This window comes from Odocoileus virginianus, chromosome 12 (genome assembly GCF_023699985.2).
Source record: "Odocoileus virginianus isolate 20LAN1187 ecotype Illinois chromosome 12, Ovbor_1.2, whole genome shotgun sequence".
NCBI classification, from domain to species: Eukaryota; Metazoa; Chordata; class Mammalia; order Artiodactyla; family Cervidae; genus Odocoileus; species Odocoileus virginianus.
Genome location: NC_069685.1, coordinates 17,365,344 through 17,389,255, shown reverse-complemented (window position 1 = coordinate 17,389,255; position 23,912 = coordinate 17,365,344). Strand labels below are relative to the sequence as shown.

Sequence of the window (23,912 nt, the reverse complement as noted above, 5' to 3'; positions counted from 1 at the left end):
ATGGACGGAGGAGCCTGGTAGGCTGCAGTCCATGGGGTCACAAAGAGTCGGACATGACTGAGCAACTTCACTTTCACTTTTCACTTTCATGCATTGGAGAAGGAAAGGGCAACCCACTCCAGTGTTCTTGCCTGGAGAATGCCAGGGACGGGGGAGCCTGGTGGGCTGCAGTCCATGGGGTCACAAAGAGTCGGACATGACTGAGCAACTTCACTTTCACTTTTCACTTTCATGCATTGGAGAAGGAAAGGGCAACCCACTCCAGTGTTCTTGCCTGGAGAATGCCAGGGACGGGGGGGCCTGGTGGGCTGCCGTCAATGGGGTCGCACAGAGTTGGACACTACTGAAGCGACTTAGCAGCAACCACACATTGGCCACCTTGCAATTCCTCAAATTCTTTAACGCATTCATGCTTCAGATCCTTTTAGTCTTCTCATCTGGAATATTTTTCTGCTGCTCTCTACCCCCCCATACCCTCATGACAAGGTCCCTTCTACATCCTTCAGGTTTTTACTCACAAGACAGCTTCTCAGTAAGGTCTTCTCTGGCTGCACTCTGTAAAACAACTCCCACCCCTAAACCAACACATAGGATTCCTTTACTTTCATTACTTTTTCCCAAATACTTATCAGTATCTAACAGACTATATTTATCTTGTTTATTGTTTATATCTGTTTAGAGTTTTCTTATTTATCTTGCTTACTATTTATTATCTGTTGACCTGGGTTTGATCCCCGGCTGGGAAGACCCTCTGGAGGAGGGCATGGCAACCCACTCCAGTATTTTTGCCTAGAGAATCCCCACGGACAGAGGAGCCGGAACATGACTGAGCGACTAAGCATAGCACAGAGCATTTATTAACATATATACCCTAGGACATGAACTGGGAAGGGCAGGAATTTTTGCTTTTTTTTTCATCTCAGCACTTAAACAGTGCCTGGTAAGTTATACGTCCTCAGTTAATACTTGCTGAATATGGGAATGAATGAATGATCCCTAGCATGAAGTGTAAGTCCTCAATAAACATTGCTCAAAGAGAACTAAGCTAATATGGAAAATATCGGCACAGCCCCCATGTAACATAGATGGGAGAAAGGTTACACATGTTGCCATACACAGAGCTTTCAGTAGATTATGTTTTCTTTGATGACAGTGCAATGTTCATGTGATGTTATATGTGTGCATGTTAATATATACTATTCATATATATAAATGTGAGTGAATAATAATAGAAGCACTAAAGATTTTCTAAATTTATTTAAGAGTTCAAATTAAAACTCAAGAACCTAGATTTACATACATTAAAGAAAGGCAGAGTTACAGCAAAACTAATGTGAATGAAGGTTGTAAAGATAGCTCAATCTCTGTCACATAAAATTTAAATTCACAATGAAACTCTTTAAGCTCTTTACTGCTATGTCATACTCTGATCCCAGAGAGCAGAAAACTATTCAGACATGTAAAACCTCAAATCTCTCCATTCTGAAATCGATCAGTAGATAACAAAAACAAAAATCCTCAAGGCACAATACCATCTTCCAGAAAAGAAGCCTTTGTTGTTGTTTTTTTAAATCTAAGGTTACTAAAACTACGAAGACACCTATCAGCCACTCTACGGCATTTTTTTGCTGAAGCCAATCAGCCTGGGATCAGCCTCGGGCTGAGGCGGCCTCAGAACTAGCACAGGCTTCTTCCTGTAAAGCCTCCCCGGCAGAGGATTCTGACTCAACTGGAGAATTTTCTTCCAGTTCAGCACGTTCACCAGAGCTTTCGTTCTCTGTTGCACCTTCATCACGATCCAGGGCAGCAGCTTCCTCCGGAGCTGCGCTCGGGACCCCTGAGGTCGTTTCCTCGGCGGTCTCCCCTGTCGCCTCTGGCCGAGACTCAGCACCGACCACCTCGGTCTCCGCAGGAGCAGCCTCGGCGTCATCTGGACAGGGGGGAGCCTCTTCTACGACCACAGCTGGAGCATCGGGAATATCTTCAGTAACCACCGGAGAAGCTTCCGCTGAAGATACTTCAGGGGCTTCTAAACTGGCTTCCTCGGCAGCCACAAGGTTCTCTTTCTCACCTTTAAAATTTAGTCCATTAAAAAAAAGTGTTAAAGAGCATGGGAATACAGTGGACATCTACGGAATACAGTGGACACTCTACAGTATCTTAAAAGCTGAGTCAGGGATTCCTTGGTAGCCCAATGCTTAGGACTCTGTACTTCCACTACCAAGGGTGTGGGTTCCATCCCTGGTCAGGGAAATAAGGTACCACATGTTCTGCCTTGCCGCCAAAAAAATTTTTTTAATAACTATATAAAAATTAAAAACTGAGACAAATCAATAAGTACTGATATGAAATGGTCTTCAAGGTAGTCTGTTACGTGGAAAAGAGCAGTGTACAGGTATGGTACTATTTGTATCAGGACAAAAGGAGAGTAAGATTAAAGCTAAATAGTTATATTTGTAAAGACTCTCCAGGGGGACACAAAGAAACTGGTGTTACTGGTTGCCTCTGGAGAGGAAAAATGGGGGATCTGCTATTTTGCAAACCCTTTGGAAACTCTTGAACTTTAAAAAATAATAATTTACATGTATTATTTATTCAAATACGGGTCATGAAAATAAACAGGCCATGTGTCATGGGAAATAGCATGGGAAAATAACCAACTAACTGATGACTTTGAAGAGTTACTAATCCTCCCTCAACCTCAGTTTTGTCTCCTGTAAAATGGGGATATTAATAATATCTACCTAACAAAGCTATTGGGAGGATTAACTAAAATAATATATATGAAAAGGGTTAAAACCAAGGAAATGTTATGGAAATGCTGTATTTTAGTATTATTACAGACAATCATTTCATGATTATATTCATTATGTTTATTAATGATATTCTTATTGTTCTCATGACAAAAAGGTTAAAACTGGTCCATGAGAAGCTATTTTCCTTGTCCCTTAATAGCGATCATAGTATTTGATAATAATGATGTTATAGCTGAAATGGAAGAAAGTATGGTATAAAGCAAGCACTTTAAGGCAAAAAGTATACATTAGGATGAAAATATGAAGTTTCTCTTCTTACTAATTGCCATTTTATCAATCTGAACTGAGGAACTCAGTAGAGATAACTGACTCTAATGTCACAGCACACAGATGTTCTTAGCTAAAATTGAAACAAAATGGGTTTCGTGACTTAAAAAAATAGTGAGAGAAATGAAAGGTCAAGTTCATGCCTGCATGAATGGAAGCCTGAGTAGGGGAAGAGTAATGTCATCACAGAAAGAAGTCAAAGATGCTGGTCAGCAGTTTAAATGTATACTGTTTTCATTTACCAAGTGCACTCATCCAAAACGTCTTTAGACTTTGGTTGGACTTTTCCTTTTTTTTTTTTTTTGACTTTTCCTTTTTGAACAAACTCCTACCCACGCCATTTGGGACTAAGTAAAGAAGACAAAATCAAATAGTGTTCATCGCTAGAATATGATGATGAAAATCAGTGCCTCAAGGAAAAAGAAAATAGTGAATTCGCTTTACCTTGAGGTGGATGTAACTCCGCTTTGGTTTTTTCTTTCAAATCTGTTACATGATCGCTGCGTTTGGTCTTCCCTGATGTGACTTTCTTGTAAGTCTGAAAGTGAATGTGTGCTTAAATTTATTTCTTGAGCAAGAAGGTTCACCATGCCAAGTTTAAAGGTGTTTACAGTTCAAACAGGAAAAAGCAACACACACCATCTATTCTTTTATTTCCCCTTTGGAAATCTTTGTCATTAAGTAGAATGCTTTCTAAAAATAAAGAGGGATTTCCTTGGTTGTCAACTGGTTAAGGCTGCACCCTTCCAATGCAGGGGCTGTACGTTCTATCCCTGCTTGGGGAGCGAAGAATCCACATGCCTCACAGCCAAATTAAATTTAAAAAAGAAAAGAAGGAAATGCTCTGAGAGAGGTCAAAGATAACTGAAAACACACAAAGTAGATAAGACAAAGAAGAAAATAATAAATTATGCTAGAGTAAAAATATTCTGATAAGCATTAAAAAATATCGCCTGGCATTCATCTCAGAGAAGCAGAAATTTATGTGCACTCAAAAACCAGAACACACACGTTCATGGTAGCTTTAATCGTAATAGCCAAAAAATTGGAAGCAGTCCAGAAGTCCTACATAGGCTGGTTGGTTACACAGGCTGTGGTGCGCCCATGACATGGGATACTGCTCTGCCATAAAGGGGGTGAACTATGGATAAAAGGAGTGAACTTGCAGGTGCAGGAAACCATTTGGATGAATCTCCAGGTAAATCATGCTGAGTGAAAAAAACCAGTCTCAAAAGGTTACATACCTTCAGATTCCATCTACTTCATGTTATTTGAGGGGTGGGTAACATTTTTGAAATGACAAGAAATATAGAAATAGAGGATAGATTAGTGGTTGCCAGGAAGTAAAAGGAAGGGAGCAGGAGGGAAGGAAGCACAATTACAAGAGACAACACCGGGATCCTTGTGATGACAGAATAGTTTTGTCTCTTGACTGTGATGGTAAACACACGTGATAAAATTGCTTAGGACTAAATACATGCAGTTAAGTGTTCACACACACATACACAAACACATGCACAAGTGCATGTAAAGCTGGTGGAATCTGATAAGGTCTCCAGATCCTATCAATGTCAGTCTCCTGGCTGTGATATTGTATTACAGTTAGGAGAGATGTTGGCACAGGGGAAATGAGGTGAAAGGTATATAAGCTGTCTTGGTATTAGTTATTATAACCGCATATGAAACTCAATTCAATTCTCTCACAATAAGTTTTCAAAAAATGTTCCAAAATGACAGCTTTGTAGACCCCAGTGAAGATTTCTAGGGTTAGTCATTAAAAGCAGAAATATGACCTGCCATAGGTTACTTGCAAAACAGAATTGGGAATAAAGCTATCTGAACCTTAGATACAATGTACTGGTGTCTTTTTATTCCCAATTCAAGCAGTAATCTCTGGCCTGTATTCATATTAGACAATGATATTTTAAAAATGAAAATCTCACTAGTTAGATAATATTATTTGTATTATCTCAGCTTAAAAAATGTTAGTAGAGATTTCTCTCTTAGTGGTAGGATGATAAATTTTTAAAATTGTATATTTATATGTGGGGCTTCCCAGGTGGCTCAGTGGTAAAGAATCCGCCTGCAGTGCAGGAGACATGGGTTCGATTCCTGGGTTGGGACGATTCCCTGGGAAGGGAAATGGCAACCCATTTCAGTATTCTTGCCTGGAAAATCCCATGAATGGGGTAGCTTGGTGGGTTGCAAAAGAGTGTGAGCAATTAAACAACAAAAACAAATTTATATGTAGCATTTCCTAAGTTTCTAATAATCATAAGTCATTAATCTCATGAAAAGTTTTCTTATGCAAATTACAAACTATTTCTTGGCATGTTCAAATTAGACTATGAAAATGGAAACTGTATAAGCTCATGGTGAAAATGATGCAAAAGTGGCCCCTGAGAAACCCTCAGGGTTTGGTGAGTTCTGACATGAACCATCGGGCTTTGAAATACAGAGAGCAAAAAGGATCAGCAGGAAAGAGAGTCAACATTTTTGTATAAAAGCAAGGAATATTTTCCCAGTGGGGTGGGAGATCCTGACGGCTTACAGGACTAGTATGCTGAGTCACTTCTCAGTACGGTAAAGCTGAACCTGTGCCCAAGTTCACGGCCCTGAAATGGCTATTCCAGCAACAACATCCCAAGGACATTAGTCTTATTGTTCAAGGGGCTAAAACACAATTGAGCTGTTAAAGCAGAATCAAAGAGTTATAAGAGTAACTCACACTGATGTGTAACCTAGAGGATCTAGCTTTGTAAAATCTAACATAATCAAGCAGAGTAGAAAAAAGATCGATTAAAAGAGAGGGTCTCAGAGTTAGACTTTGGAAATAATTTCCATGACATTATACATTTATTAAATGTGAGCATTTAAAATCTACCACAGCTTTTAAAACCCAGTCTGGCATTTTGTTTTTCAAGATACCCAGACCTTGGACTTCCCTGGTGGTCCAGTGGTTAAGATGCTGCGTTTCCAATGCAGGGAGTGCAGATTCAATCTCTGGTTGAGGAACTAAGATTCCATATGCTGCTTGGGTGGCCAGAAGTAAATAAATAATTTTTTTAAAATATAGCTGGACTCTCAAAAAATTGAAGTGACCTGGGCCTTTCTCAGATTTTAAGAGGCTCTCGTAGTAGAAGATTTTACTTGGAAATGAAAAAGTGTTCTACAGAACATCTGAGATTCAGTTTGGATTAAATCTAATATAGAATTATTCTATATTAGAATAATATAGGATAATATTATTCTAGTATAATAGAATAATATTATAAGAATACAGGTTTTTGGAGTGCCTCACATTCTGTATTTCCTCTGGAAAGTAGCCTAAGACTCTTGGGAATTAAGGCTTCCAGCATTCAAAATTAAAACTATATAATCTTAGAGGTGGAAAGGGACTTAGAGATCATCACCTTGCCCAATTTCCACTCCCACTGTCAGAGAACAAGCTCAGAAAGAGCTCTCACGAGTAGCCAGTTTCTAACCGTCCGGTTTACTCCTGCTTTTGCAAAGAAAAATTTAGCGGCCTGGAGAGGTTCATGAGTGGCACTAGTAAGCATAATTAGGGATGTGGTGAGGTCCAGATGAAATTCAGTCTTCCAGCTTCCCACATAATCACATGACCTAGTTTAATCTGTTTTATCCAGTGGCCTATATCTGACTAGAGTAGCCCTGGGCAATGAATTCAATATTCAGCAGTGGGAAGATGGTAAAAGCAAAGAAATCTAGCTAAGAGTGAAAGCCGATTAGAGGAGGACAATAATAAAAATGACATCTTTGAACTTTACTAGATTCCTGAGGCTTTCAAATTCCTGAAGATTAAAATATGCGTTTTGGTTTCATTGTCTTCACAGTCCTACAAACTGCTCATAATTAAGACTAAAAATCCCTTTTATGTATATTTCTGTAGTGCCAAACCAAAATGTAGTGATTGTGTAGTCTTATGGTTTCTGAAGAATAACACTTATTCTACTCTTATTCATAATAAAGATTAGATATCAATTTAGAAAGAAAATGAGGAATGATTCAATTTAATAGAATTATTATTATTATTTTAGCCACACCACACAGTTTTCGGGATCTTAGTTCCCTGACCAAGGATTGAACTGTGCCCACAACTCCCAAAGTGCTGAGTCCTAACCACTGGACTGCCAGGGAATTCCCTGTTTCAGCTTTTTTTTTTTTTAGCTTCAAAATCATACTATTATAGGGAATACATGTAAATCCATGGCTGATTCATGTCAGTGTATGACAAAAACCACTACAATATTGTAAAGTAACTAGCCTCCAACTAATAAAAATAAATGAAAAAAAAAAATAAAAGCACTGTTTTATAGTGATTACGTGCAGGGAGTGAATAAGGGAAACATTCTTTTGATGTTATATATGTGGGTATTTGAATTTTTTTAAAAAATATGGATAAATATTACTTTTTAACAAAAAAATATAAAGCTAATAAAAACTATGGAGACAATAAAAGGACGGTGGGGAAAGAAGGAAGAATGACTGCTTGGAGCACAGAGGATTTTTAGGGCAGTGAGACAGTATACTGAAACGGCGAATGTGCACGTGCATATGTGCATGCGAAGTTGCTTCAGTCGTGTCCGACTCTTTGCGACACTGTGGACTGTAGCCCACCAGGCTCCTCTGTCCATGGGGATTCTCCAGGCAAGAATACTGGAGTCGGTTGCCATGTTCTGCTCCAGGGTATCTTCCCGACCCAGGGATGGAGTCTGCCTCTCCTGAGACTTCTGCATTGCAAGCGGATTCTTTACCGCTGAGCCACCAGGGAAGGCATTATGGTGAATACATGTCATTATATCTTTGTCAAAATCCATATAATGTACAACACTAAGAGTGTACTCTCATGTAAATTGCAGACTTTAGTTAATAACAATGTATCAGTATTGACTCATCAGTCTTAAGAAACTGTAGCTCACTAAAGGGAGGTTGTTGATAAGGAAAAGGGGGTCAGAGGGGTAAGGGGGGAATTCTCTGCACTTCCTGCTTATTTTTCTGTAAACCTAAAACTCGTCTTTAAAGTAAAGTCTATTAATTTTTTAAAAAGTTTCTCTCTCGAAACGGTTCTTGTTGAATGTCATTAATAGTACTTACCTTAAAGAATTGTTGTAATTATTAAATGAATCATGAGTCTGAAATATGGTCTCAAATGTCAGCTATTAGTACTACTAGTATTTATAATAACATTGTTTTTTACTGGAAGTGATACATACTTAGTGGTATTAAGCATTTTATACTTAAATTCTTTTTTCATAATCTTGTATATTCAATCACTCCTAGGTCCTGATCTTGACATTGCTTTGAGTTTTACCACATGTTGTAAAATATATGGATTCCTGAACACCAAGGTTATTTAATCACTTACATAATATCCACCAGCACTGACTGTGACACCTACAACCAGATAATAGATCATATTTGATCCAGATGATCCAGGGAATTTGTTAGATGATATCCAGCGAAGAGACGCTAAGAAAACAAGTTTAAACACAGTTAGCTCCACCATGGGCAAAACTATTTTAAGTGATTACATAAAAAAAATTTTTTCCCCTCAGTGAGCATGGACTATATTAACTTCAACTGATTTTAGCTTAAAGGAATACAGTATTACAAGGTAGGGCAGTAATTCCACTTGACATTTTTCTCAATCTGATTTGATAATTACTTATGAAACCTGTCATCTTGATGCTCAGAATCATGCTTTTCTTAGGAGGAATGCACGCGTGAGTAAGGAGAAATGATAAAAGCACTAAATAATTTTAACAGTCAAAGGAAATACAGGTTAGCAAAAGAAATCCATTTATTAAATATACCAAACTAAAAAAAAATATTATATATACCACACCACAGCATTCGATGGAAAAGTTTATTTTTTAAAATGAATTAAATAATTTGTGCTTAAAATTTATGTGTTAAATAAAAACTTATGTTGAAATCCTACATGTTTCTATAAATCTATAACACAAATGTAGGCATAGAAAGAAACTTTAATTCTTCTAATATAAAACCTTTAAAGATGGGCAGATATAAACGTTTCAAAGACAAATGTTGCCAATAAGTTCATATCTAAAACAGAAGGGCAATTTTGTACAAATTAATAGAAATAGATAAGGTACTATACTACTCTACTTAAATATATTAACTGTGTAGTGCTAGGATTTGTATATACCATATGCTGTGGAATTGAAATTTTTTATAATAAACTCAAAGCTAGAAGAAGCTTAAAGCCAAAATTCTCTATTTTAAAGATAAAAAAAAAGATAAAAAAGTAGAGACCTTTATTACTCATTTGACAAACACAGTTGGACAGTTATGTGTTTGGCATTGTTAGAAGCATTCAGACTATAACTGAAGGGACCTCTCCGGCAGTCCAGTGGTTAAGACTCCGCACTTGCAATGCATGAAGTGTGGGTTCAATCCCTGGTTGGGGAACTAGGATCCCACATGCCTTGAGGCACAGCCAAAAATAAATAAATTAATTAAATAATCTTAACAAAAATATGATTGTAAGCACAACACACAAGGTCCCTAGCATAAAAAAAGAAGGAGAAGATGTAGAGACAAGTAATTGTAGGCAAATAACTGCAATGCAGTATGGCAAATGATGTAATGGATGAAATATGAAAGCCGAAGCAACAGCAGCATGAAGACGCAGTGAAAGAACTCAGCTAGCCGGCACAACGCAACTGTCACAGTCGAAGAGACATGACCTAGCTTTGAGGGAAAGGAGGAGTTTGTCAGATAAATGAGGGGAGGGGAAATGGCGCTGCAGGCAGAAGGCAGAGCATGTGCAAAAGCATGAGACCTGTGTCATGAGGAAAATGCAGTATTTTGATGTGATACAGAGAATAAGGGTGTAGGGACCAGGAAGAAGCTCTGATTTGCAGAAAGCAAATCTTAGGACATCTTCACAAACTACAAATCTCTGTAGTAGCAAAACTGGAAAGATTTTGTATATATGTTCTTAGTTTGGATATAAATGAACATTGCTCAGAAAAAAAACATTTTTTTTTTCACAAATGTGCCCGGAGAGGCTATGGTAAGAAGTTAGGTCTTTGACTTCTAGTGGAGCTTTTGTTGGTTTACAAATACATCTGTTATTAAATAGGGAATATGTTGCTTTCATAGTCAGCAACCAGGCATAAGTAACATAAAGGTTTTTTTAATAGGAAGAAATAGAGAAAATTACGAACGTTTAAGTACATACAAATACAAATACAATTATGACAAAGATATTCAAATGAACAGTAAAATGGGAAATAAATATTCAGTAAGGATTAGATAAATTTTAGCATATTCTTAATGTGAAACAAAATATTTTAATTTTTGCAGAAGACTATATGAGAAAATATTTACAATATATTAAGTGAAAAGTTACAGCAAAGTAATCTTTATAGGACTATCCCAGATTTGTGGAAGCAATGTACAAAAGAAAAAAATACAGGGAGAAAAAAAGGTGTGGAACACTGTGTATACTAAAATACAAATAAATAGTGGTATTCACTAAGTGATAGGATTTATCAGCGACTTCTATTTTGCCTTTCTGAGTTTTTCCAGTGATTTACTATAAACCTAATTTATTTACTCATTAAAATTTTACATTTTTAAAAGCAAAAACAAGAGAACAAAATTTGATGAGGCACAGTAAAAATTTTATCCTTCAATAAACTGAATCAATTACATTTTTCATCAAAGTTGAAAGAACCAATAAAAGGTTAATGCTCACGACCAAAGCCAAATTTTCAGTCAATAACAGTTCTGAAAATACTTAAATCAAAAAATTAGGTGAAAATGAGAAAAAGTACTGGTCTTTTTTTGTAGTACTGCTACAACCAATATTGCTAACCTATTTAGAATTTTAAAGCTGCTTTTCTTTTGCCCCAAATAATTATTTGAAATATGTGTAGCTACCAAAAAAAAAAAAAAAAAAAAAGACATATATGCTTGCCCGTGTGGCCGGTGGGGGCTGCGGTGAGATAATGCGAAAGGCCACGATCAGGGGGCTCATCTGTCTCCCCCCAGCCCCCATCACAACAGCCCCGTTATCTTCAGAAATTTCAAATGAATGATTTCCTCTTATTTCACCAGCGAAAAACCTGCTCTATCTTACTCGGCATAAAGATCAAGGAAAACGAAGTCTTATTTCTGTTAATGGAGGCAATTTCTTCCCAGGAGCATTTTAAGAGGAAAAATAATGCTAGTTAGGCAGACCTTGCTTCCCTCCCACTATCACTAATCACCACCACAGGCTTAATCAAAGTGGGGGGGGGCGGTGTGGAAATGGGCCATGGAATTTTCCGCCGGAGTCTTTCTCTTTCCCCCTCCCCGACTCCAACGCACGAACTATGCTAAAAGCCTTAGGAGAGAGGCAAATTGAAGGGAGAACTAAGAATTTTCCACGAGGCTGTCTAAGAGCCGGCGCCCCAATCACGGACAGAAAAGACAGGGGAGATGGATGGGGACTAGGAATGAGCCGGCCGGGGCAGAAGTTCTCCGGAAGCGCGGACTTGGGCCCAGGGTCGCCGGCTGCTCGCGGAAGATGCTCGCAGTGCGCACACTTAAGCATCTGCGATGTCCCGGGCCCTATGCTAGGCGCTTTCGTACGTGTCAATTTTTATTTAATAAGCTTCCAACTCGCACTGCCACTTCTCTTCTAGGAAATATGTCCCTTTCCCCATGTTTTAGAAAATCTCCGGGTGTCAGATCCAGGGGCGACGCGGTCGAACAGCTGCTAAGCTCCATTTTTCTCTGCAGCCCCCAAGGAAGGTGCGACGAAGCCGCTTCCTCGGCGGGGATGCCACGGCCCGCGCGGGCCGAGTCCTGGCCAAGCCTGGAGTTTATTTCTCAAGAGCAGTTACCCAATTTCTACTGGACCGACACTGCCTCCCGCAACCCGCCTGGCCCGCAGATCTGTGACCATCTGCCCACCAGTACCTCTGCTTCCTCGTAAAGATGGAGAACGCCTTGGTCCCTATGTCAATACCAGTGGGAAGCTAATGCCTACGTTAGCCAGGCAGTTTTCCAAGCGCTTTTAACTACATAATAATTGATTAAAACTCACAACAAGTGTTGTCCATTTACCAGTTGAGGAAAATGAAGTTAAATAACTTGCCCAAGATCAAGATTCGAACTCAGGGAATCTAGTCCGGATTCAGAAGCCCGCGCTGGAAAGGTTCCCTACTTCCAAGATCTCCAAGAATTTCGGGGAGATTTCCCGGCCATTCTCCCCCATCTCTCCCCCATCAACCTCAGGCTTCTGCTGCCCGGGGATGGATCTGACCCACCAAGGGCAGACCGGTACTGGGGGCGCCCGCGCAATCTGTGCGCGGGGCACCTGTCCTCGGGCTTGGACGCCGGGAGAGGATCCCCGGTCTGCACCTGGGACTCACCGTCTTTCCGGAGCGGCGCGGGGCCTGGGGGCGCCCTCAGTGGGAGCGCCAGGGTCTTGGAGACCGCCCGGCGGAGGTACATCGCGCCAGCAGCTAGCAGCCAAGCAGCCTCTCTAGCCCAGAGCCGGCTGCGGGGTTGCGAGCCCCGCCCCGGGGAGGGGCACCGACCCCTGCCCGCCCCGCCCGGGCGGTCTCTGGGGACGTGCAAAGCGGTTGGTCTTCTGCACCATCCTCCCACAACCCAATCTCCAGACTCTGTTGCTTTCTCCTGGGCCTGAGAACTCAGCTGACGGCGGCCTCTCAGAATGACAGGGAACCGTGAAGTGGCCGTCATCTGCCTGCCCACTGCCCACTGCCTTATCTTCCACTCGGAGTGGACTGGAAATGTTTCGGACCTCGCATCTGGAATAAGACAGACATGATTGATCATGCCACATGAAATCGGAACCCACTTTATCTCATATACTCCACTAGCTTTCCTAGGAGTGGAAAGGGTAGCTGCAAGCTCCCAGGAGACGAATCAAAGAAAGAGACAGCCTCAGCATTCCACTGGTACTCTAGGCATTGTTCAGAATCCTAAGAAAATTCCCAGGTAATGGCTGAATCTCTAGGCAATTCATTATTACAATGACTTTTAAATATAATCTCCAAAAGTGCTGCATATTCCTCTACGGGATGTGAAACTGCTGCTGCTGCTGCTGCTAGGTCGCGTCAGTCGTGTCCGACTCTGTGCGACCCCATAGACGGCAGCCCACCAGGCTCCTCAGTCCACGGGATTCTCCAGGCAAGAACACTGGAGTGGGTTGCCATTTCCTTCTCTGGGATGTGAAACTAGTATTTCCAAATCAATTAAAAACACTATTTAGACTTTTCCTCCAAATTTCAATTACTTTCCTCATGTCTTCAAGAATCTGTCATAGTTTGAATATGAAAACTAGTAATTTATGCTTATAACATTTCTTAAATGATTAATCTTTGGGACTTCCCTGAAATGATCAACCTTTGAAAGGGACCATTTCCTACTGTAATAACCCCTTATGCACGTTTGGCATTTGACAGTTTACAAAGCACTTTCACATAATTTTCTCCTTTTTCATTTCACCCCTCTGAGGAAGGTGGCAATTATTCCATTTAGCAAAAAAACAGGTGGTGACTTTTTTTTTAAAGGACATGAACATGGTCCTTCTAGTTCCAAGTTCTCTTGGTATATTACAGGCAAAATATTTGCTCATTTCCTTTGCAAATAACTAAACATTCCTCAGAGGTTCTAGTTTTAACCCAATTCTAATGATATTTAATATACTCTCATTTAACGAGTACAAGCCAATGATCAGAACTGGTTTTTTTATTTTTTGATGCTCAGAATAATGAGTTACTCCTATCGACTAAATTTTAAGAACAATTAGGTAAGCTGTTAGTGAGAGGTCTAATTTAGACTTGCAAGCCTGGAAGATGGGGCTAGACCCAGACCTTTCACCAAGAAGTTAGGTAGTCCTGAAATATAACAAAATGCAGATTAGTACACTTGCTACCTTGGCCAGCATCAAGCACACATCCTAGAATGAACTGCCAGCAGATACAACAGACTGACAAATAGAATCAAATCAGTGGGGAGAGCTCCTAACCATTTTCAATTTGGTGCTGCTTGATTTAAAAAAAAATCTGTCTACCACTACAGCTCATTCTTTCTTTCACCTATTTAGGTCTGAATTTTCAAAGTTGCCAGGGAGAGGAAATAGTCAAAGGCAGTAAATGCATTTTAATAAATTAATGTAGGGGGAGAAAAAAGAATGCCAGGGAATTCCCTGGCAGTCCAGTGGTTAGGACTAGGCTCTTTCACTGTCAGGGGCCTGGGTTCAATCCAGGATCAGGGAACTCAGATATTGCAAGAGGGGTGACACAGTCAAAAAAAAAAAAGAACTAGTGTGTACATTATACTGGTATTTAGTGTACTGGCAGCTCCCCTAAAACAGGATTCTTTCTGAGTAAACATCTGTAAATGATAATGGCTCTCAGAACACCGTTCTAGACCTCTCCCTTCGGAACTCCGATGTAGACTCAGGGTCTCAGTATAGACTGAGCTTCTCTAGATCATCCCCAGGGTCCACAGCAGCCCCCTGCTGTCAGTCACTCACACTGTCTTTCAGGATCTTCAGAATGCCTACAACATGCGTGTTCTAGATGCTGGGGATTGGTTATAATCTACTGCACAAATATTCACCGAGTATCTGATCGCTGGTGTTCCAGCACGTTTTTCCAGGAACAAGATATGATTTCTGGTACCGCTCACAGTTTCAGGTTACAGAGACACGGAAGCAACATTTTTTCTCAGCAGTGGCTGCCAAGCCTCCCATTAATGGGGGTCAATGATCACAAATGATATCTCTGACCAGGTATCAATAATAAATGTAAAAGAAGAGTGCTGGTTAGAGCCAAACTGGTTTAAACAATGCAAACCAACTAATTCAAACAATACAAAAATAACTCACATGTATGTGCTGTTTTTTGCTCAGTCGCTCAGTCGTGTCTCTTTGCAACCCAATGGACTGTAGCCTGCCAGGCTCCTCTGTCCATGGGAATTCTCCAGGCAAGAATACTGGAGTGGATTGCTATGCTCTCCTCCAGTGTATCTTCCCAACCCAGGGATTGAAACCAGGTGTCCTACATTGCAGGCAGATCCTTTTAACATCTAAGCTGCCAGGGTAGCCCAAGAATACTGGAGTGGGTCATCTATCCTGTCTTCTGGGGAACTTCCCCACCCAGGAATCGAACCAGGGTCTCTTGTGTTGCAGGGAGATTCTTTACCAGCTGAGCTACTAGGGAAGCCCAGATCACATGTATATAGGGCTTTAAAATTTTTCCCAACATGTTCTCACATCTGTCTTTGTGCTTTGTCCTCTACATAAGCCTAAGGAGTAGGTGGAGGAATGTTGATTATCCTTGTATTACACATGAAAAAAATCAAGGTAGTATAACACTGTTGTTGAGTCTGAGTTTGGGAGTCACATACCTGTTCTAATTTACTGGTCTGAGTAAAATGTGGGTAATTCCTTTACTCATAGGGTTTTTGGAAGTGCAAAAGCACATTAGGTATAAAATGTGCTCAGCTAGTTGGGGGAGGCAGTGCTAGATTCTGACTTCCAGTCTAAACTGAAGCTCGTTTCCCTTACAATGTTCTGAAGGCGCTCGGTGGGCATATGACAGGATCCATTATATTCCACCATCTCATTATATGGTAAAGTCCAGTGGGGAGTTTACTGTGTCCTCTATGTTGGATGTGGCCGTCCCAGCTGAGAGGCAAGAGCTGTGAGATACAGTGCCACCTCTCCAGATCCCTTTCCATCTTAGCTAGCTTGTGCCTCTTGGATCAAAGAGAATCTGCTACCTACTCTACTGCTCTTGTAGGATATGTGGCTTTCCATTTTGACACCAACCTCTTTTCACATCTTGATGAAATACTTTCCAAGAGAGGACATGCCTGTGGGTTGTCAAATTCATTCTATAGCAAGCTGTTTCTCCAGAACCCCAAGAGAATTTTAACAGTAGGTCTTTGCTAGAGATGACTCTGTAAGGCTCAGACAAGTTTCCCAGCTGTGAGTCACATTGTTTATAATGCTGCCCTTGAGCATATCCTTGACATTTTTTCTTGGTCTTGAGAAAACAAGAATCTAGGGTTGGAGTTAACTTGGTTTATGTAATGATTTCCACCTAATTGTGATTGTTGACAAAGACAGTATTAATTTTGAAAACATATTCTAAGAATCCTCTACTGACAATATTAATACTTATTCAAGGCTTAAGTTCCATATAATTAAAGTCAATTTTCAAAAACTGAGTGACTCCCTAGACTCCATAGAAAGCTAGAAACAGCTTTGTTTTTCTTAATATTAAATCTCTAGGCTATAACTCAGAGAAGGCAATGCCAACCCACTCCAGTACTCTTGCCTGGAGAATCCCATGGACGGAGGAGCCTGGTAGGCTACAGTCCATAGGGTCGCTAAGAGTCGGACATGACTGGGAGACTTCACTTTCACGTATTGGAGAAGGAAATGGCAACAGACTCCAGTATTCTTGCCTGGAGAATCCCAGGGACAGAGGAGCCTGTTGGGCTGCCGTCTATAGGGTTGCACAGAGTCGGACACGACTGACGTGACTTAGCAGCAGCTGCAGGCTATAACTTGTACTTTCAACAGATCAATATGGATATGAGGTGAAACAATTTAGAATATAGGGGGACTTTCCCTGGTGGTGGACTTCTGTGCTCCCAAAGCAGTGGGTGGGGGACGGGTTCAATCCCTAGTCAGGGAACTAGATCTCACCTGCTGCAACTAAAGATGCTGCATGCCACCACTAAGACTCCTGTGCAGACAAACAAATATTTTTTTTTTAAAGTATCTAGGAAGACAAATTGGCAAGCAATTGAGAAGGTGCTGATAAGCACCCTTTTAATGGCCTAAAATATTTCAACAAAATGGAGAAAGGGTAATCAAGATGGTAATTTAATTATTCTTGGAGGTTCCTCAGCACTCATCTATTCACTTTCTCTTCTGTAGTAAAAGAAACATGACATTTGCTACCATTTCCATATTATTTTCCTAAAGCTACCAAAACAAATTACTACAAACTTGAATGGTTTAAAACAACATTTATTCTCTCACAGTTCTGGAGGTTAGAAGTCTGAAATCAAGGCATGAAACCTGTAGGTAAGAATCCTCTCTTGCCTCTTGCAGCTTCTGATGTTTACCAGTCATCCTTGCTTTGCAGACGCATCACTCCAATCTCTGCCTCCCTCATTTAAGGTTATCTTCTCTGCCTCTTTTCTTCTTAGAAATGCATCAGTCATATCGGACTAAGGATCCATTTTACAAAGGGTTCCCCGATGGCTCAGTGGATAAAGGATCCTCTTGCAATGCAGGAGACACAGGAAATGCGGGTTCAATCCCTGGGTGGTAAGGTCCCCCAGAGAAGGAAATGGCAATCCACTCCAGTATTCCTGCCTGAAAAATTCCATGGACAGAGGAGCTTTGCGGATACAACTAAGCACACACACTACTCCAGTACACTCATCTGCAAATCTCCTATGTCCAAGTAAGGGAACATTCTGAGATACTGGGGGTCAGGACTTCACTTATCTTTTTGGGGCCAAAATATAACCCACAACTTCTTAAAACTAACCTCATAAAGCTTGCTTTTTTCCTACTGCAACTTAAGAAAATAATTTAAATGACTATCTCACAGATACTAAATCTGGGGGAAAAAAGGTCTGATTCTGACCAAAAAAACTTGACAGCATTGGACATATGATTTTGCCTGCATTTTCTTTATGGAAGTTCTTTTATGTTATTGCTAAAGAACTGTCATTTGGCCAAGTTTCTCTTAGGTATCTACTATCAAAAATGATTCTTGTTCAGTTCGGCTTCTCTCTTAAACTGAGGTGTAAACCCAGAGGCTATTGACTGTGGCCTTCTCTTTAGAATGTGACTTGGGGAAGAGATGGTCTGTATGCAAAGGCAATAAAGCAGATATACAGAGAGCAGAGCCAAGACCAAAAGTCTTGATGACATTTGAGTTCCAGGCCTCAATTATTCCTGGGCACAGGCGTGTCCCTGTTAAAGGGGTCTTAAGAGTCATTCTGTAGCCTCCTTTTTAGTTTAATATAATTTGAGTTAGGTTTCAATATTTAGAAACCATCTTCTACCAGTGCCCCTATGTGGCACAATTCTAGGAGGTGTTACTCAGAATCCGCACCTCTACCGTCCAACACTGCAGCCACCAGCCCCGTGTGGCTATTTAAAAGAATTAAAATGAAATAACTCAATAGTCACATGGAAGTAGGGGCTACTGCCCTGGTTAGCAAGACAGAACACTTCCACTGCTGCAGAAGATTCTTTTGGACAGCCTCCGTCTTCATGGTGGCTCTCCATGTGGTTACACTGGCACAATCAAGATCAAGGTCCACACAGGGTAGCAAGATCCAAGGCCCGATGTACAGTAGATCCTGCTTATTAAAGCTGTTTTTATTTCCAACTAAGGCTATCAGCTTCCAGAATTTAAAGTATCTTATTAGAGTGTTCTGTTTCCTTTAGGGATGTGAATTTTAAGTGTTTCTTTTAAAGTTCTTTGAATTGGGAGCTGGGACCTGACTTCTTGGTCCAAAAACATGTGACAATAATAGTTTCCTACTGCTGCTGTTAACAAGCTTAGTGGTTTGAAACAACAAAAATTTATTATCTTCTATTTCTGTAGGTGAGAAATCCAACATGGGTCTCACCGGGCTAAAATTAAGGTGTCAGCAAGGCCGAGCTCCTTTCTGGAGGCTCCAGGGGGTAAGCTCTTTGCCTTCTCCATTCCGTGGCTCTCTTCCCTTTTCAAAGCTAACCACAGCAGACTGAACCTTCTCCAATCACGTTACTCTGACACACTCTGGTGCTTCCCTCTTCCACTTACAAGGACCCTTGTGATTACACTGGGCCCAGCCAGATAATCCAGGATAATCTATCTGTATGTCTGATTAGCAAATTAATTCCATATGCCACTTTAATTCACCTTTGCCATATAACCTAACATATATACAAACTTCAGGGAATAGGACATGGTCGCCTTTTAGGATCCATTATTCTGCTTTGCATTGATGCTGGGCAAATGACTTTTGATCTCTGGTTTTTGCACATTAAAACTACGAAACTGGTCCATATGACCCCTAGGGCCCTTTCCACTTCTGCCAGTTAAGACTCTGAACTGACAAATGCTAGTAGGTACTATTATATCTGGTCTTTCACTGAACTTGGATTAAATACTTATTCTGAAATAATTTAACTGTGAACTTATGTTTGGAAGTGACTTCCAAAGACATTGGGCCATCAATCTCCCAGAATAAGTGCTGGCCAGAGCCCCAAACACACACAAAGCCAATGAAACTTTCTATTTAACATCAGAATGGAGATATAAATGATAATTTAAATGTATAGTGCATTTAAATGTTTAAGTTAATGAAATGGCATATAAAGAAGTTTTAACTGATTCATAAGAAAGGGTTCTGATGAGGGATAAATGAGGTGTTTGTTAATTTGTGTCTATTAACTTCCACCAACCCTTTCTTTCTCACCTTTTTTTGAATTAGTCTGCTATTCACTGGATGAAATTCATGTTAGCAAAAAGAGGCCACAAACGGTGTGACCATATAGGTGTAAAAACTGTTACCCAAATGAAAACCATCCAAACTCAAGGAAATAAGAGTCAGAAGAAACTCTTTTGAGAGGATTCACCTTCAGTTTCTCCTCTAGAAGAAAACAGTATTTGGGTTCTTTTGTATTTTAGACAATAGAATAGGAGTTAGCTCTACCACCCTGACTGATCACTAAAGAATAAATGTTTTGATTATAAATTAAAAGTTGATATGAGTAAATCCTCCAGCAGTGATTTTTTAAAAAGTCTATACCCTTAAAAAGTTTTCTTACCAATGTGTCCTTAATTATCATTGACCCTATTATCAGATGGTACTTTCCACATTAAAATACATTTAATAATTTTCCTTAGAATTGATATTCTATACATTGTCACAATATACATAATCTGAAGAATACAGAAGTATTTTTTAATTTAAACATGTAAAACACAAATGCTGACTTGACATATATTCACACGTAATTCCTTCTCTCACGTTTTCAACTCAACAGATTTCGTGAATCCAGAGGAACTGCTGTAATCACTATATGGAACATACCTAAAATGAAAAAAAGAAAAGAAAGCTATAGCATTAACTAGCAGAAAAAATATTAAAATTAGCCATTTTGAATAATTTATCTTATAGCAGCAGGGGAAGTCTAAAAACCAAATCCACAAAGAATATCAACTCCTCATTTTTATCTTTTAGCAAAAAACATTTTTTCTCATCCCAACTACAGGAGTAGCAAAAGCATCTGACTTCAATTTAAATACCTATTTTATATTTATCTTGACTGGTTGACTGAAGCAGTGAAATGGGCAAGGTGATAAGCACATTAGTGATTACTATTTTATTATCCGGCAGATCTAAGTTATCTAGTTTAATCAACCTAATCCATGAAAGCTGAGATTTAGAAGTGATTTTTCCTTTTACAAAAGGATCAATACAGAATTTCTTTAAAGGATTTTCAGAAATATAGCACCCATATACGTAGCTAGGTTTTATTATGAATTGTCCAACTAGGTATTAGCTGTAGCGACAATCATAACGAAATCAGTATGCAGTTAAAAAAATTTTTTAAACAATTGAATGCCCTGTTTTACTTGAATTTTACAATCAAGTGTGGTATATGACAAAGATATATTAAGAAATACATACACAAGCAATGATAACTTGTCCTAAGTGCTAGAAAGGCACTGTGTACAACACTATTAGATTTAAGAAAATATGATTTTGGTTTCACTCTTAAGCACAACTTCCTTTGAGGGCAGTCAAAACGTAGTGGTTAAAAATGACTATGGTATTTGAACCAGGTATTTGAGATATTTGAACCAGGTATTAAAAAATCATACATTTTTCAAAGACAGGAATATAGGTGCTGAAAAGTATAAACCTGATAAAATAACAAGCAAAACACATTATTTAAAGAGGTTAAATTAACTTGATGCAAGTTAATTTGTTCATCCTGTATTTGTTAATCTGTTCATCCTATAAAATTGTATACTTACTATTTTAGTATTTCAAAAGTTTATTCCAACCCATTTCTTCTTTTATACTCTAAAACATCTTCATTATGTTGTTTGATGAGCTAGAAGTAGGTAACAGTTAAAATCAGAAATGTAATTTTCCTGGCAACTTAAAAGAAGGAAACCAACAGTTGATATTTATATTTCACAAGAGAAATGAGAACAGATTAAAAAAATTACAACTATTTTAGTTAGAAATAAAAGGTTAAGGGATAAAAAAGTCCAAAAAACAATGAATGATACATACTTGTTCACCACAATCTGACATACTAATTTGAGAAGGCAACCCTCCGAAGTTTAAAACCAACTTCTGCAAATAAATTATTCAGTGGGTAATTAATGGACTGGAATGCCTTACCACAGAGGGGCCAAATCAACATGACAAAGCAGAACTCGGTTATTAAATGAGTTTGGAGAATGTGTATTACACTCCTAACCTTAGAAGTTTCATACTGTGAGTGAATGACCAACCTGTGCTCCCCAATTATACATGTGTTAATTAGATGTCATGGAGGGCAGCCGCTTTCTTAGAACTGTCTGAGGGATTATGCAACTGGAACAATGCCTTAACACCGGGTGACACTTGTTGCAAAGATTCATTATCAATCAGAGCTCTTAGCAACATGTTTCATTTTTAGGAAAACTTTAAAAACATACAAAATTACATTATCTCAAACATTGTTTAAAAAGGATTGTTGTTGGTGTTCAGTCACTAAGTCCTGTCTGACCCCATGGTCTGTAGCCCAGCCAGGCTCCTCTGTTCATGGCATTTTCTAGGCAAGAAAACAGGAATGGGTTGCCATTTCCTTCTCCATTAAAAAAGGATTAGCTACCATTATTAAGTTGTAAGTGACTTTCAGTATCTTTTACTCCTTTCTGTGTCAAAGAGCTGAACCACTTTAATGAAAAAAATCCCAAATAATAGGTATAGGAGTTGAAGGTGGGCAGCAATGGAGGAAATTTCAAAACCATTAGCCACAAAACAAAAAATTTAAATGCTAATAGAGCATCAATCCTGTAAGTCAACTTTTAAAAAACGTATCTACAGAGAGACACTATTTCAGAGTGGTCTACACTGTAGCTCTGCACTTAGAAATGGGTTCAGCAAATTAATATCTCCAAATGTTTTCTTCATCCATAAATTATAACAGTACTACCACATAGTGTTGTATTTAGAAAAGATTAAGGAAGTTTTCATAGGTAGAACATTTGGCATACAGTAAACAAAAAGGTATAATTTCCAACAATGTATTTACACTGTTAAAGTCTTATGTCTAATAAATTTAATGGGATTTAATTTGTATTAGTTGTTCAGTTGCTATGTCTGACTCTTCGTGACCCCATGGACTGCAGCATGCCAGGCTCCCCTGTCCTTCACTATCTTCCAGAGTTTGCTCAAATTCAGATCCACTAAGTTGGTGATGCCATACAATCATCTCATCCTCTGTTGCCCCCTTCTTTTTCACTAATGATCTGTCCCTATGGCATCTGAAAAAAAGTGCCTTCATAAAACCTCAACCTGTCTCCACCTTCATTAAGAAATAAAGGATAAATAATATGTAGTAAAACTGCCATGCACAAAACCATGCAAAAGAGCAATGATATGTTTCATCCTGGTTACACTTAAAAATTTTTTTATATTTGATTAACAATGATGTGTTACAGGGTACAGCAAAGTGATTCAGTTATACTCATACACGTATCTATTCTTTTTCAAATTCTTTTCCTATTTAGGCTATTATAGAATACTGAGCCGAGTTCTCCGTGCTATAGAGTAGGTTCTTGCTGGTTACCTATTTTAAATATAGTAGTGTGTACATGCCTGAAATCTTCACATTTTTTAGTCCTTAGGATTTCCCTCATGGAGAAACAGGTATTTAGCAAGCTATATAAATATCCTATCGTACGGGAGAGTTGCTCAGTAACATTCACTCTCACGCTGGTATTTGTCCCCTCCAATGTTGGAGTGGCACGACTGAAGGGAGTAAGTACTTACATAGATCCACAAAAAAACGGATGTGCCCAAGGTCAATCCAACTTTCGGCCAGTTAGGGCTGCCGTGCGGCGGTTCCCGGACGTAGAACTTTGACCGCGATGAAGCTGAAAGGGGACAGAAAGGGTCTCCAAATCTGTAATCTACCGCTTTGTAGGAATAAACCTGACATTTAAATGCATGTAATCGCATTTCATTCCCCCTTCTACTTCCGCATTGGAACAGCCACGGAGAGTTCAGAGAGGTCGAGTAACTCTCCCTGGGCCTCCGTCGTCCAGGACGCCTTCAAACCCTCTACACTGGCTTTGCGAACCCTCAGACGACTCGGAAGCGCCTACGGAAGGGTTCCCCTTTCCCCCGCCTGCAGGAGGACGGACTCTTAAGTCCACTCGCACAGACCCAGAGAGTTCGGTGGCACTGGGAGGAGGGTGGGCGGCGGGTGATGAGGAGCCAAGAGTCGCGGATGGAGGCAGGCGTGGGCTCCGGGACGAGGGTCGGCGAAGGTCACTGCAGGACAAGCCCGGGCGCAGTCCCCTCCTGCCCTCGCAGGGCTGGGCTCACCCTGGGAGCGGCAGGCTGGAAGCTCGGGCCGGCCTGCTCAAGGAAGGACACTTACAGACACTCGGGAACCTAGCCGGGGACAGCAGCTTCCAGAATGGGCGCATCAACGCGGACGTCGCCATCTTGCCTGGCTTCCTGGGCTCCGCCTCCTCCAGCCGCGCAGCTCCCGGGGCC

General features: G+C 39.9%; 2 protein-coding genes across 2 annotated transcripts; both read right to left on the bottom strand.

Moving 5' to 3' along the window:
• Positions 1–1,238: 1,238 nt before the first annotated feature.
• MGARP (mitochondria localized glutamic acid rich protein) lies at positions 1,239–19,961 on the bottom strand. The gene is made up of 4 exons (XM_070474840.1): positions 12,494–19,961; positions 8,470–8,573; positions 3,528–3,621; positions 1,239–2,071 (listed from the first exon to the last, which is right to left on the bottom strand). Exons 1-4 carry the CDS (start codon positions 12,921–12,923, stop codon positions 1,650–1,652), a joined length of 1,050 nt encoding a protein of 349 aa, XP_070330941.1. The 5' UTR covers positions 12,924–19,961; the 3' UTR covers positions 1,239–1,649.
• A 105-nt stretch (positions 19,962–20,066) lies between these two features.
• Positions 20,067–23,903, bottom strand: NDUFC1 (NADH:ubiquinone oxidoreductase subunit C1). The gene is made up of 4 exons (XM_020902990.2): positions 23,794–23,903; positions 23,181–23,284; positions 21,167–21,246; positions 20,067–20,216 (listed from the first exon to the last, which is right to left on the bottom strand). Exons 1-3 carry the CDS (start codon positions 23,858–23,860, stop codon positions 21,187–21,189), a joined length of 231 nt encoding a protein of 76 aa, XP_020758649.2. The 5' UTR covers positions 23,861–23,903; the 3' UTR covers positions 20,067–20,216; positions 21,167–21,186.
• Positions 23,904–23,912: the final 9 nt, after the last annotated feature.